Source organism: Grammomys surdaster, unplaced genomic scaffold (assembly GCF_004785775.1).
Source record: "Grammomys surdaster isolate TR1022 unplaced genomic scaffold, NIH_TR_1.0 317, whole genome shotgun sequence".
Taxonomy (NCBI): domain Eukaryota; kingdom Metazoa; phylum Chordata; class Mammalia; order Rodentia; family Muridae; genus Grammomys; species Grammomys surdaster.
Window position 1 is genome coordinate 1,130,473 of NW_021604736.1, and position 12,375 is coordinate 1,142,847.

Sequence of the window (12,375 nt, forward strand, 5' to 3'; positions counted from 1 at the left end):
TGATGAGCAGACACCCCCAAGTTAGTGATTGAAGCTAGGAGGATCACTGCCAGGTGGTTCCTTCTCCATCCTGCGGCTCCAGGGAGACGGCAGCTTACTGGCGATTCTGTTCTCAGCCATCAAGCACATACAGCAGGAATTGCTACGGTGTACCTTCCCAAGAGGCCAAGGCCAACAGGCATGGACAGAGGTGGAAAAGATAGAAGTCAAGACTCTGAGGGTCCTCCTCGAGGTATCTCGCCTCCCATTAGCTGTTCCTCCCAGGTAGGAGGCTCTGCTCCAGCAGGAGCCAGAAAGAATGGCAAAGTGGGAGGGAGAGTTGGGACTGGGAAGGCCATTGAGTGGCTGAATTTGCAGATTGTGTGTCCACATCTGTCTTCCATCTTCTGAAATAGGAAAACTGGCCCCCCTACCACCACACCCTGACACTGTCACTGCTGTTTTACAAAGTTTCAAGACCATGAAAATCCCCAAAGTACATCTTCATCGTTTTTGGGGACTCGAGGCTAGGCAGTAGTGTTCTCTGCCGGTTTCTTCCCAATCTAGGGTTCAGGAGAGGACAGATGAGCAAGGTCAGCCTCAGGAAACTGGCAGGAGGGACCACGGTTTTTTCATCCAAAGTGTCAGAAAGGCTTGTCGGACCTGCTGGCCTTTGTGTCCCCACTGGCTGCCTTGCAGATGACGCTGTTCGTGTGCTTACAACGGCAACCGGGGCGTCTCAGGCGGTCATAGCCGCGCTGGGCCAGCTTGACACAGCCTGTGGCCGGCAGGTAGCACAGCAGACAAGGCAGCACCACAGAGAGGGCACCCATGAAGGACCAGCGGGCGCAGCAGTTGGAGCCGGAGCAGGAGCAGGGATGGTCAGCGCAAGAGCCCTCATCATCCTCATTAGTACAGTGGTAGAAGATACCTTGCACCAGGCACATGCATGTGCCATAGTTGACCAGGGTCTGGGCTGAGCACAGACACTCCTGGTTGCAGACCCAGCAGGAGGGTAACGTCCGAGGGGACGCACACTCCTTGCACTTACACTTCCCACAGGCCTCACACAGCAAGAAGTGCTTGTCTAGCTCTGGCGGAGCTGCTGGGCCCTTGAGGTCCAGTGGCTTACAGTGGACCACCTTGGGCTGGAGGCGCACCGCCCTGGGTGAGGCCTGCTCAGCCACAGGCGGTGGAGCCATGTGATCTAGAAGCCTCTGGTCGGAGGAAGTACTGCTGCTGCTGCTTACCGAGCTGGGCCGACCGCTGAAAGAGATCCAGTGGTGAGTAACATCCTGGTCACAGCGGGCAGGTGTAGGAGCCAGCTCTGGGGCCCCACCCCGGGGCCGCTTGGGACCCGTGGCAGGGGCCAGGCTAGGGTTGTCTATGTAGTCGTTCTCCACGTGGCTGGTCTTCATCTGGTCAATGGGTAAGATGGTGAGTGGGTGCTGGAGCCGGCTGTGGGGCACTCTGCTGTCAAGGAGGGGCTGCACCATGACTGAGCTGGGATTCAAAGGGACGCCACTCTGTGGAATCGGGGGCTCCATGAGGCTGGAGGTCCTGAACTGCACCAAGAGACAGGCTTCTAGGGGTCCTAGAGGAGAGGAAGGAAAAAGAGAAAGTGGATTCCAAGCATCAATATATGACATTCCCCTCAACCTTAAGATGAGGCCTTGGGAACCCAAACTTAAATGGTCAAAAATGGTAGCAATACTGGAAGAGACAACATCTATTGGGCTGAAGTACAGCTTGGTGGTAGGGGGCTTTCCTATTGTGCCTCACAGGTTCTGGCTTTGGTCATCAGCACCACCAGGTGGGGTATGGGTGGCAGAGCCAGGCATAGTGGCACATGCCCGTAATCACAGAACTTGGGAAGTGTAAGCAAAGGGGACTAGCCTGGGGTACAAACTAAGAACCTGTCTCAAAAACAGCTTTAATCCTAACAGCATTGCTGTGAACAAGTTACAACTTCCTTTTAAGTTTTGTTTTGGGGGGTGGAATAGGGTGAGGAGTTAAGACAGGTTTTCTGTGTATGGAGCCCTGGCTATCCTGGCACTCACTCTGTAGACCAGGCTGGCCTTGAACTCAGAGATCCACATGCTTCTGGTATTAATGGCATGTGCCACCACTGCCTGGGTTAAATGATTTTTAATGTGTGTGTGGGTCACGGGACAAAACTTCTCTTAGGGGACAATATCCCCCCCCCTCCCTCCCTCCCTCGCCCCCTCTCCCTCCCTCCCTCTCTCTCTCTCTCTCTCTCTCTCTCTCTCTGTCTCTCTCTCTCTCTCCCTCCCTCCCTCCCTCCCTCCCCCCCCCTCTCTCTCCTTCCACCTTTATGTATGATGATAATGACTGAACTCAGGTCCTCAGGCTTTTGAGCAAGCATCTGTACCAACTGAATCATCTCACTCCTCCATCCGAGTACATTTTGGGGAGGGGGACAGCAAGGGGAAGGTTGTAGACCTGGGCTGGTCCCTGAACTCAACGTTTTAACAGGCTGGCCTTGAATTCACAGGGATCCGCCTGCCTCTGTAGTGCATCTTTAAAGGGGTTCTTGCAAGGATTAAATGAGAAAATGCACACCTGATACCTAACACATAGCTGGGTACATAGAAAGTACTAAACAATTCATCAATGCTTCAAAATAAAACCATTTTGATTTTCTAAGTAGACAGGGGCTGCCCTGGGCACTGAGGACCACGTAAGTGGTCAATACAACAGCTCCTGTGTGCTCCCCGGAGCTTGTGAGTGGTATAAACAAAAGCCTTGGGATACTGAGAAGGAAGGGATGCATCTGATGGCTGCTCATCCAGGACATTAGCCTGTTACTCCCACTTCCAAGAGCAGCCACCACCAGCAGCCAATAACCCCTGGGCAGGTAAGCTCCCAGCAACTTGCATGGGAAATCCTCTCAAGGGGTGCTCACATCACCCATTTTCAAGTGCTGAGCTGAACATTCAGACTAAATGCTATTTACTAGAATAGCTAAGCCAGCCCTGGATCAGTTTCTAATTTCACTGAGAGAGTGCAATTTTAAGTTGGCATCCGGCCAGAGATTCAACTGCAGTGCCTGACACGGAACCCCAGGAAGTCACTTAAATCAAAGAGCGGAAACGGCTTGGTTCAAATTTAGAAAGTGCACATTGTTTTCTATTAGAAGTGCCATTTCCTTGCCTGCTGACCTTTACATTTGGAATTCGGATGGAGATCAATTTAAAGAAATAGCAGCAGAAGGCCAAGACCTCGGTGCAAAGGAGACACAATTTGGAATCCAAAGGAAAGATTACACTGTGGGAAGATTCCACAAAGAACTTCAAGGGACTAGGGGAGGGAGGATGGAGAAGAGGAAGAAGGATCTTCACAAAGACAACACACACTGGGCTGTGTCAAGGGTGGTGTTTCTGTAAATGCCTTTTCAAGATGTTAATGACAGTTCCTGTCTCTCGTCTGTCTAAGTTTATCTTGCATCAAAGTTGTTGCCAGGGGGATGTGAGGTAGGTTTCTAGTTCTGTTTACCCCATTTGCTGAGACCAACTCAGTATCACAGGAGAGTGACACCTGGCTCCCTGGGGCTCAAACTATGGTAAATTCTCTAAGGCCATGGAGAGAAGAGCCTGAGGGAATTCACTACTATGCTTGCCCCTGCTCGGAGACAAGGGTTTGGTCACAAATAGCTGAAGCGCTTTCTCCGCATGAGATAAGGGCTATCTGCAGCATTAGTCTATACATCCTCCATGCCCCTAAACACAAAAATATCCCGTCTTCTCTACAAGGTTCAATGCTCAGTCACCAGGCAGTTCCCAGTCACACAGGACACTCACTGACTACTGGCTCTGCAGCTATTCCTTCATACACTATTTCTCTGTCTGTCTTGGATAAAATCTACCTAGTGCAGTGGCCCCCAAGTTCTCAATGAAATCAGAACTTTTTAAAAACTGTCTGTCTGTTTATTGAGATAAGGTCTCACATCACATGTTAGGTTGGTCTGAAATGTACTAATGAAATAGCCCAGGCTGGTCTTGAACTCATAAACATTCTCTTCCCTCAGCCTCCCAACTACTATGATTATAGGTGTGAGCCATCGTACACAGCTCAGAGCATCAGCTTTGAGTCAGTCTGCCTTAACCACCTGGCAAACCTGCCACTGAAGAACATTCTTTTGTCAAGACAGCTTCAAGTGAACTGTCGTGATCAGGGTTGGGAAGAAGCATCCGTCCCTGGAGGGTAGGAATGCTACCTTTCAGACAGTACACTTGTTCTAATGAGGTTCCCAAGGCCTTTCCCCTAGAAAATGTTGTTTGTGGTCAGATGACCAGCTAGTTAGAAGCCTCAGGTTCTAGTTCCAGGGTCTTTGGTTAAAAGAAAAAAAAATGTAACTTTTGCATAATATAAAGTGTCACAGATAAGACTCCCAGGTGTCAGCCAAGTAGTGTCTCAGCCAGAACCTTTCTCCTTGAGCAAGGACAACATGAACCTCTGATTCCAGAAAGCCCAGGCTGGGAACACCTGCCAACAAAATGCCTGTGGATGCTTTAAGTGGCTCCATATTGGCCCTTATAGCTAGGGTTTTTATCTCAGGACCAAGCACAGCATTGACCAAGTTGCAGGAAAAAGAAAAGCTACTCTCCTAAGCCACAGAGGCAGACTGATTTCCCCACTCTGCTTTCCCAAGCAGGATAGCAAGACTTTTTAAAAACAGCTGCATTTCTTGCAGATGAAGCAAAAAAAGCACAGGCAACTTTGAAGGATGTTTTAACAGGCCCTGGAATCAGTGAGCAGACAGACTTTCCAAGCCATGCGAAAGCCAGGGAGCCAGTTTGGAGCAGCCACTGGAGGCAGTGAGGATACTGCCATCCACAGGCTCCCATCAGGCTCCAGAGGCAGCTGTCAACATCTGGGTCAACAGTCTAAGCCAGCCTCTAGAGAGTGTGGGATCTTGGCCCCTAATGACTCAGCTCTCTCAGGACACACAGCATCTGACATTTGGTTCCAGAAGGCATGTTCAAAAAGGCATCTCCCTACCAAAACCCTCAACTCTTCCTGCCAGCATCTCAGCAAACCCGGGTGGCTGGCTCAGCTGCAGCTCACACTTGCTTAGGCCTGCCCCAGCCAGCCTCTTAGAGCCTCTGCTGAATTGATGTGGCTGACTGAGAAAGACAAACAACGTCCTAAACTGCCTGTCTGACAACCCCTCAGCACAACCCTAGGTCTATTCCCTGCCTGGCAACCCGCACTCCCCCTCACCCCCCAGCTCTGAGTTCCATTTCCAAGATCAGTCTCCACCCTGGGACACTTCCACCCCTCAGTTTGTGCCTCCCTGCGGGTCTTAAGTGCACTTCTACAGGCTCCTCTGCTTCTCCAAGGAAGAGAATTATATAATATCAATGGAGCAGGAGGCTTTGCCTCAGTAAGCTGCTGGGAAGAGTTTGATGGTCAATTTGGAAGATTCCGGATGGAAGTGACTCCAACCCTGTCTGCACTTAGCCAAGGAAGTGCCTCACAGCTATCTGATTAGCATAAGAAGGAACTTTCACGTCACCTCCCCTCAACCAAATATTAATAATAATTGCTAATAATAAGGGGCTGATATTTATGGAACACTTCCTGGTGCCAGGCTTTCTGCTGCACCTGGTCCTATATTCTCTCATTTACTCTTCCCTGTTGTTACCTTAGGGGATGGCTCCCATTCTGGAATTAGAGATGAAAAGCAAAGGGCTAGGGAGATGGCCTGGCTGGTCGGCAGAGGCCTTGTCATGCAAGGGGAGGACCTAAGCTCTGGTCCCTGAAGCACCGTTTTGTCAGATCTGTAACCCTAGTGTAGTAAAGACAGGAGACAGCCCAGTGTTCCCTGGCCAGTCACACTGCTAGATTATCACTGAGCTCAATGAAAGACCCCATCCCTATCTCCAATGATAAGGCAAAGGAACTGGAGGAACAGTTAGCTAACTAAGAGCACTTGCTGTTCTAGGAGAGGACCTGGGTTTAGTCTCCAGCACCCACATGGTGGCTCTCAATCATGTATATTTCTCATTCTAGGGAAATCTGACACCCTCTTCTGGCCAAGAACATCAGGTATGCATGTGGTACATACTAACACTCATACAGATAAGTATACTGCATACTAACACTCATACAGATAAGTAAGATAGCCATTGGGGAAGACAATACATACGTACACGGGCATGAGAGAGGGAGAAGGCACTTTAAAACACAAAGGGTCACAGGGTAGAGCAAGTGATCAGGGTAGGATTCATTTCTATACAGTCATGTGATGCTGAGGCTGAAGTCTCGGAGCTCTAGCTGACAATGATTTATGGAAACTTTCCCTACCCGAGGTGATCCATGGAAAAGTGTACAAGCACCAATCTAGCCATGGACCCTTCAGTTACCACACAACCTCCCCACCCCCATTAAGCCACCAGTCCTGGGGTGTGAGTGGAGGTGGAGAGAGAGGTTCAGTAATCCAATCAGCAGATCCATGACTCCAGATGGGGCATTTGTCCTGATCTATAGCTAAAAAATTTCAACTTAAGTCTTTTTGAGTACTCTGTCACTTCACCTTGTTTCATCAAGTGTCTGTGTCTTTATGCAGATGACTTTACAGGGTTTCACTGTAAAACAGACCTTAAAGGAAAAGGAAATACTGGGGTGAAAGGGGACTCCCTCCCTCCTCACCCATCAAGCTAAGCTTGGTGGGGAGGGGGAATGGGAGGTTCCTGAGGCAACTCTGATGAGAGGTTCCTGAGGCAACTCTGATGAGAGTTTCCAGTGCAGGGAGGTGGTGTGGGGGGAGAGCCACTCAAGGAAACTAGAAGAGGCCAGGGCTGAAGAATCAGCAAGCTCCCCACCCCTACCCCCTTTCCCATCACAGTCCCTTGATTTGTGGCTTGGTCTGGCTTCTCAGAGCTGCCTGTCTTGACCATCACTGCCAAGGGTACCTGTGTGGAGGGAACTGGACACAGGCTGCAAGAATCAAGAGGCAGGCTAACTGTTCTCACAAGCTGGTCATCCTACCCTAAGAAAGGGAGCTGGGAAAAACTGGCGAAACCTGCTGGCTGTACATTAAAATCCACAAGTCAGCTAATGACAAAATGGCAAGAAGCTCTGAATGAATGCGCAGTTTCTCTGCTGCCCATTCAGTCTTAGCAGGTTCTTCCACAGAGGGTTGTTTAACCCTTTAAACAACTCAGAATAAAGGTCTTTAGGCTGCAAGAGCCCTCCCACCCCTCTGCAACACCAATGGCTGGTCCTTTGTGACACTGTCCCAGTTTAGTTAATTAAGCTACAGCCAGATGATGACTTACTGCTTTTAGAAAGACCCTTAAGAGAGGGGGTAGGGAAAGCCAGGGACTTCCCTCCCTGGGCCTTATGGGGGAAGCCAATTTGTGAAGAACAGCCCAGTGGAAGGAAGGCAGCTGAATTTGTCTGCGGACACACCTTCACCCGCTCCCTACTTACCAGCACTAAAGAGCTCACAGCTGGCCATGTTAGGGATCACAAAAGAAAACAGTGGTCCTTCGTCCTTTGTCCCATCCCTTCCCTTGTTGTATTCTGAGCAATTTTCACCAGTTTCACATTTCTGCGTTGCTGTATATACACCCCCATACTTGTTGTCTGCCCAGTACCCCATTTAGAGGGATGAGAAGTCGTGTCACAAAGGAAAGGGAACAATGGAGCCTGCTAACCAGCAGCACCATTCATGAGCTACTGGTCCAAGCCAAAGTGTAGGGTTTGACCCAAAACCTGCAGACCCCTGCACCTGGAAGGCTTCTTTTTTAGAAGTCATCAAGATGGTCGTATTGTCTTCCTAAGCTCCACCAAGAAACAGAACTGACAATGGATTTTTAGCTCTCTCTTGGGATTGAACAGGAAATGACTTCCCGTTTTCCCAGCCAGAAACAGACTGACAAGAGAAACCGCTCTTCTACAAGTGGCCACCTGCCCCAGGGCCCCTTCCCCTCCTCCACTAGACCTAGAACATCTGTGCTCTCTCTACAACGCCTTGCTTCCTCCCTTCCTTCACAGACTGGAGGCCCTTCCTCGGTAAGGACAACCCCACCACAGCTGAACAGCAGGGCCTCTTAAGCCTGGCCACATGTCGTGGATACATTCTCCAACCTAGTCAGCTGTCCCGGATCTGCAGGGTAGCCCCAGCTCCCCAAGAGCCAATAATACCCCACCCTTTACATCATAGGTACTTCCTGTGCCTTTTATTCAAAAATGTCTTTAAAACTAGACCTTCCTCCTAGGAGTACAGGATTAACAGCAAACCCCAGTCCTAGCCACTCATTAGCAGCCCTACTGGCTGGCCCAGGTCCCTCAGGCTCTTGAAGAGTTTGTTCTCCATTAAGTCCTATGTTTACCAGCCCCTAGCCTGGTCTGAAAGGACCAATAAGACGCAAAATTTCCCTGTGTTAGCCATTGTTTCTTTTCAAAAACCTAGTCACTGTATTCTTCTCTCTTATCATCCTTCTTATTAAAACAAAACAAAAAAACCTGTTGTAAAATGGAAACCGTGGAACCTGCTTATAATACCATCACTCAGGAGGCAGAGGCAGGAGGATTGCTCCAAGTTGGAGGTCAGCTTGTCTACATGTGAAGTTCCAGGCCAGCCAAGACCTTGTTTCAAAAATAAATAAAACAAAGAACAAAACTAATCAAAACAACTCATAACTCATCGAGATAGCACATCTGCAAAAACAGCACCCAGGATTAAAGGAGGAGGCAGGGAAATGAGAAACTCAAGGCTACATGGAGGGAGAGATGCCTTAGTGGGTAAGAGCACATACTGGTCTTCAGGAGGACCTGAGTTTGGTTTCCATCACCAACATCATGCAGTTTACAACTGCCCCTCCAGCTCTAGGGGATCCAGCACCTTTGGCATCTGTGGGCAATTGCATTCACATGGGAGTACCCACATAGGTAATTAATAATAACAGGAAAAACTGAGTTCAGGATTAACCTATGCCTAGAGGACAAGACCCTGTTTCAAAACAAGCAAGCCAGCTAGCAAACGAGAAACCCTGTCCAGTCCTCCCCAGCTCCAAACATTCTAGTGGACTAAGTCAGCAGGCAGGAATCCTCCCTCAGCCGGGCATGGAACTCCCTCCTTGGGTCCACTGGAGGACAGACATCCTAGATTCAGAACAAATTAAACCCAAAAGAGGGCTCTTTTTCCTTAGGCCACCTTGAACACCCAGGCCATATCTAACAGGCATGAATTGAAGAAAAATGTTAGGTGGGTCCAGCTACACAAGTCTTTAATCCCAGCACTTGGGAGGCAAAGGCAGGAGGGTCTCTGTGTGATTTGAAGCCAACCATGACTAGATAATGAGTCCATGTCTCAGAAACAAATTAATTTTAAAATGTTATATGAATCCAAAAGCAGGGCAGAAAGATACCACATTATGGGACACTTGACAGCAGAAAGTGGAATTTAAAGCCCTTAGGTATGATCTAAAGACATTAAAACCCCAGAGTAACACATTTCAAAAGCCACTTAAGACCATGTTAATAGGTTTTGTGTCTCCCTTACGTTTGGATCGCTGATTTGCCTTCATTTGTTTTCTGTTATTTTAGAAAGTCAGCCAAACCCCTGGGCACATATAGTGCTAAGTTTTCAAGATAGTGAAAAAGAGGTATGAACTGGGCAAAGGGTGATTTCCAAATTGCCAATTCTGGAATGAGATACAGGCAAAAAGGACCCCATATGCCCAGCCTCCCAACTTCCCTGAATGGATCTGTCTATGTGCGGTCTGTCTCCTCCCACCAGAGTGAATCAAAGCTGTGGTTGAGGCTACCATTTCAGAGGGAAATGTGGGAAAGGTCGTGGGACCCAGCGAGAGAGCTGGGACATCCCAAGAGAAGGAAAGTGACTCTTGAACTTAGGTCTAAAAATTCCAGATGGAATGTAACCAAGGGATGCCATTAAAGCTCCCTCGACCTAGTTGCCCATCTAGAGTTCAGCAATCTAACTACCCACCGACACAGTTCAACTGCTCTAGCCTGGTGAGGATTTTCCTGGAACCAAGGACCCTCTTCTCAAAGAAGTAGCAACAGAGGAAATTTAAACTCAAACATGTCAACCCTACAACTTGTTTCTTTCAGAGAAAGAGTCCGAGCAACTGCAGTCCTTTCCTTCCGGACCCATTCACATCCACTAAAGCAGGGTTAGAAGCAGAAAACCTCAGATGTTTATGCTCCAGTTGTGTGAAGATCCAGAGAACTCTAAACATTGTGAAATCCAGCAGTGCAATATTGGGTAGGGCCTTAGGCCAGACGGAACTTATTAAAAGACTGATAAACCCCTATTTCCCAACCGCTCTAGGTCTCACCTTCCAGCTCTGTACCGCGTAGAGGCCTGTCAGGAAGGTTGCAGCACTGGTCAGCTTACAGAGATGTGCAGGACTCCTGCCCTCCCCAGGTTCCCTTGCCTCTCCTGAAAATGGGAGAATCACGCCACTGGTTTGGAGATACTGAAAAGAAGACTGCCACTAAGTCTGAGGACCCCCCCCCCCAAAAATCTATTTTTTCCTTGCAGCATCGCAGGGTTCTGGGACGCCTCCCTGCGCAGTAGGAGGCCTTCTGCCCTGAGCCAGGGCTGACAATATGGATGCCCAGCCAGCAGCTCTCCCCTCTACCCAGCATGCAATCCCCTCCAGCCCATGTCTCCTAGAATTCCATCCCTCAATCCTTCAAGTCATACAACCTTCTTTCTGCCTCTCGCCTCCTTTACTCACAACCCCCAGCCCCCAATCAAAAGAATTGAGAAACCGTCTTCTTGCCCAAGAGCAGCTACTGTAAATGCTTTTTGATCGTCTGCTTGGAGAGGGAATTGGGCACAGCCGTGGCCCCAGTGATGGAGCCAAGCTCCAGCTGCCCGGGTTGGCCAAGCCCGTCCTCCCCCATACCCTCCTCAATGCCCCCGTGGCCCTGGCGACTCCGAATTTTTCACAACATACCGTCTTTATCCTCTATTCTCGGTGTTGTCAAGTCTGGTACCAACAAGGAGGGAAAGTGGGCACCTTATCTCTCCTACGCACGCAACCTCTTCCTCCAGCTCCCGGCGTTATGTAAACGCACCTTCAGCCCCCACCACAGCCTTAGCGAGAGGCCCAGGGGCCCTGGGGCTTGGCAAAGATCGATGTCTGAGGATAGGGGGCACCGGGTGGTTAAGGAGCCTCAGGCCCAGAAGAAGCAAAGCAAGACAGTTGTACAGCATAAAATGAGACAGCCGAGCAAAGGTCAGACGGCCTGGAACCTCCTCGCCAAGGAGAGGAAGCAGAAAAGCTCAGTCTTTGGCTGGCCCCACGCTGACCATCCAGTAGAGAAGCATAAGGATAGGAAAGCTTGTCCGCCACGGCTCGGAACCAAGAAAGAAAAAGCTACGTCGAGCATAGGCCGCTGAGGCGAGCTGGGAAGACCCAAGGCAGAGCTGGCACCGTGGGCACGAAGCCCGGAGGTGGGCGAGCTGCCTAAACCTAGGGCGCCCCCCAGTCCCAAGCGGTCGCTCCAGAGCGAGCCCGGGGCTGCGGGTTCCAGAGCTCAAGGAGAGTGGTGGCAGGAGAAGAGGCCAGGCCAGAGGCAAACTCCCCTGACACGCACAGAGCTTCCAGAGTCGCACAGGGCGCGGAAACCCGGCTTGGCAATGCCTGGGGTCGAAAACGGTAGTGCCAGGCTGTGAACACCCCCAGCGCCGTGCCGTGCCGTGCCGGCCGGGCGCGCCTAGTAGCTGCGGCGTACCCGCAGGAGGCTCAAACCGAGGGAAGGGACACCAAAGCGGATTGAAATAGTGGACCACTGGCCCCAGCCTGCGGGGAGCCGCGTCACGGCATCGAGGGGGTACTTTTGGTTCCCCAAACCGGCTGTGGACTTACTTTGAGGAGCTGCAGAGTCACAAGCATCGCTCCACGTCTGTGTAAATCCCCGAACCCGAGTGGGTCAGTTGCCGTTGTACTCGCAGACGCCAGTCAGAGGAGCCGGTAAGGCTCCCTGAGTCCTGCAGCGCCAGCTCCGCGCTGTCAGCTCAGCTCGCTGCCTCGGCGGCGATGTTGCAACCCTTGCCTGGGAAAATGGCTTTTTTATGAATGGGAGGGCAGAGAGCTCCAGTGCGCACGCGCGTCGCTCGCGATTCTATGAATGGGTGGGCACAAGCGACCCCGTGCGCGCATGCGCTAGGCTCCTTTTTTTATGAATGGGGGGCCGGAAAAGAGCTTAACCCGTGATTGCTGGGGCCCGCAGTTGCTCCTCCTGGGGCCGTCGTTCTTTTACAAAGAGGGGTGGAGGTTGTTGTTCGTTTTTTTTTTTTTCTTCTTTGTAATGAATGGAGGGCGGCGGCGACTGCAGCAGCTGGCTTAGCTGCGTGGGTTGTACCCTCCTCCCAGCCTGCGAGAGGAG

General features: G+C 50.6%; 1 protein-coding gene across 2 annotated transcripts; it reads right to left on the reverse strand.

The window, feature by feature from the left end:
- Positions 1 to 477: 477 nt before the first annotated feature.
- Positions 478 to 12,011, reverse strand: Spry4 (sprouty RTK signaling antagonist 4). Of its 2 annotated transcripts, XM_028777916.1 has the most exons (3): positions 11,856 to 12,011; positions 10,314 to 10,417; positions 478 to 1,573 (listed from the first exon to the last, which is right to left on the reverse strand). In XM_028777916.1, the coding sequence occupies exon 3, from the start codon at positions 1,524 to 1,526 to the stop codon at positions 624 to 626; it is 903 nt and encodes a 300-aa protein (XP_028633749.1). In that variant the 5' UTR covers positions 1,527 to 1,573; positions 10,314 to 10,417; positions 11,856 to 12,011; the 3' UTR covers positions 478 to 623. The 2 variants fall into 2 exon arrangements, with proteins under 2 accessions (XP_028633749.1, XP_028633748.1); XM_028777915.1 differs by lacking the exon at positions 10,314 to 10,417.
- Positions 12,012 to 12,375: the final 364 nt, after the last annotated feature.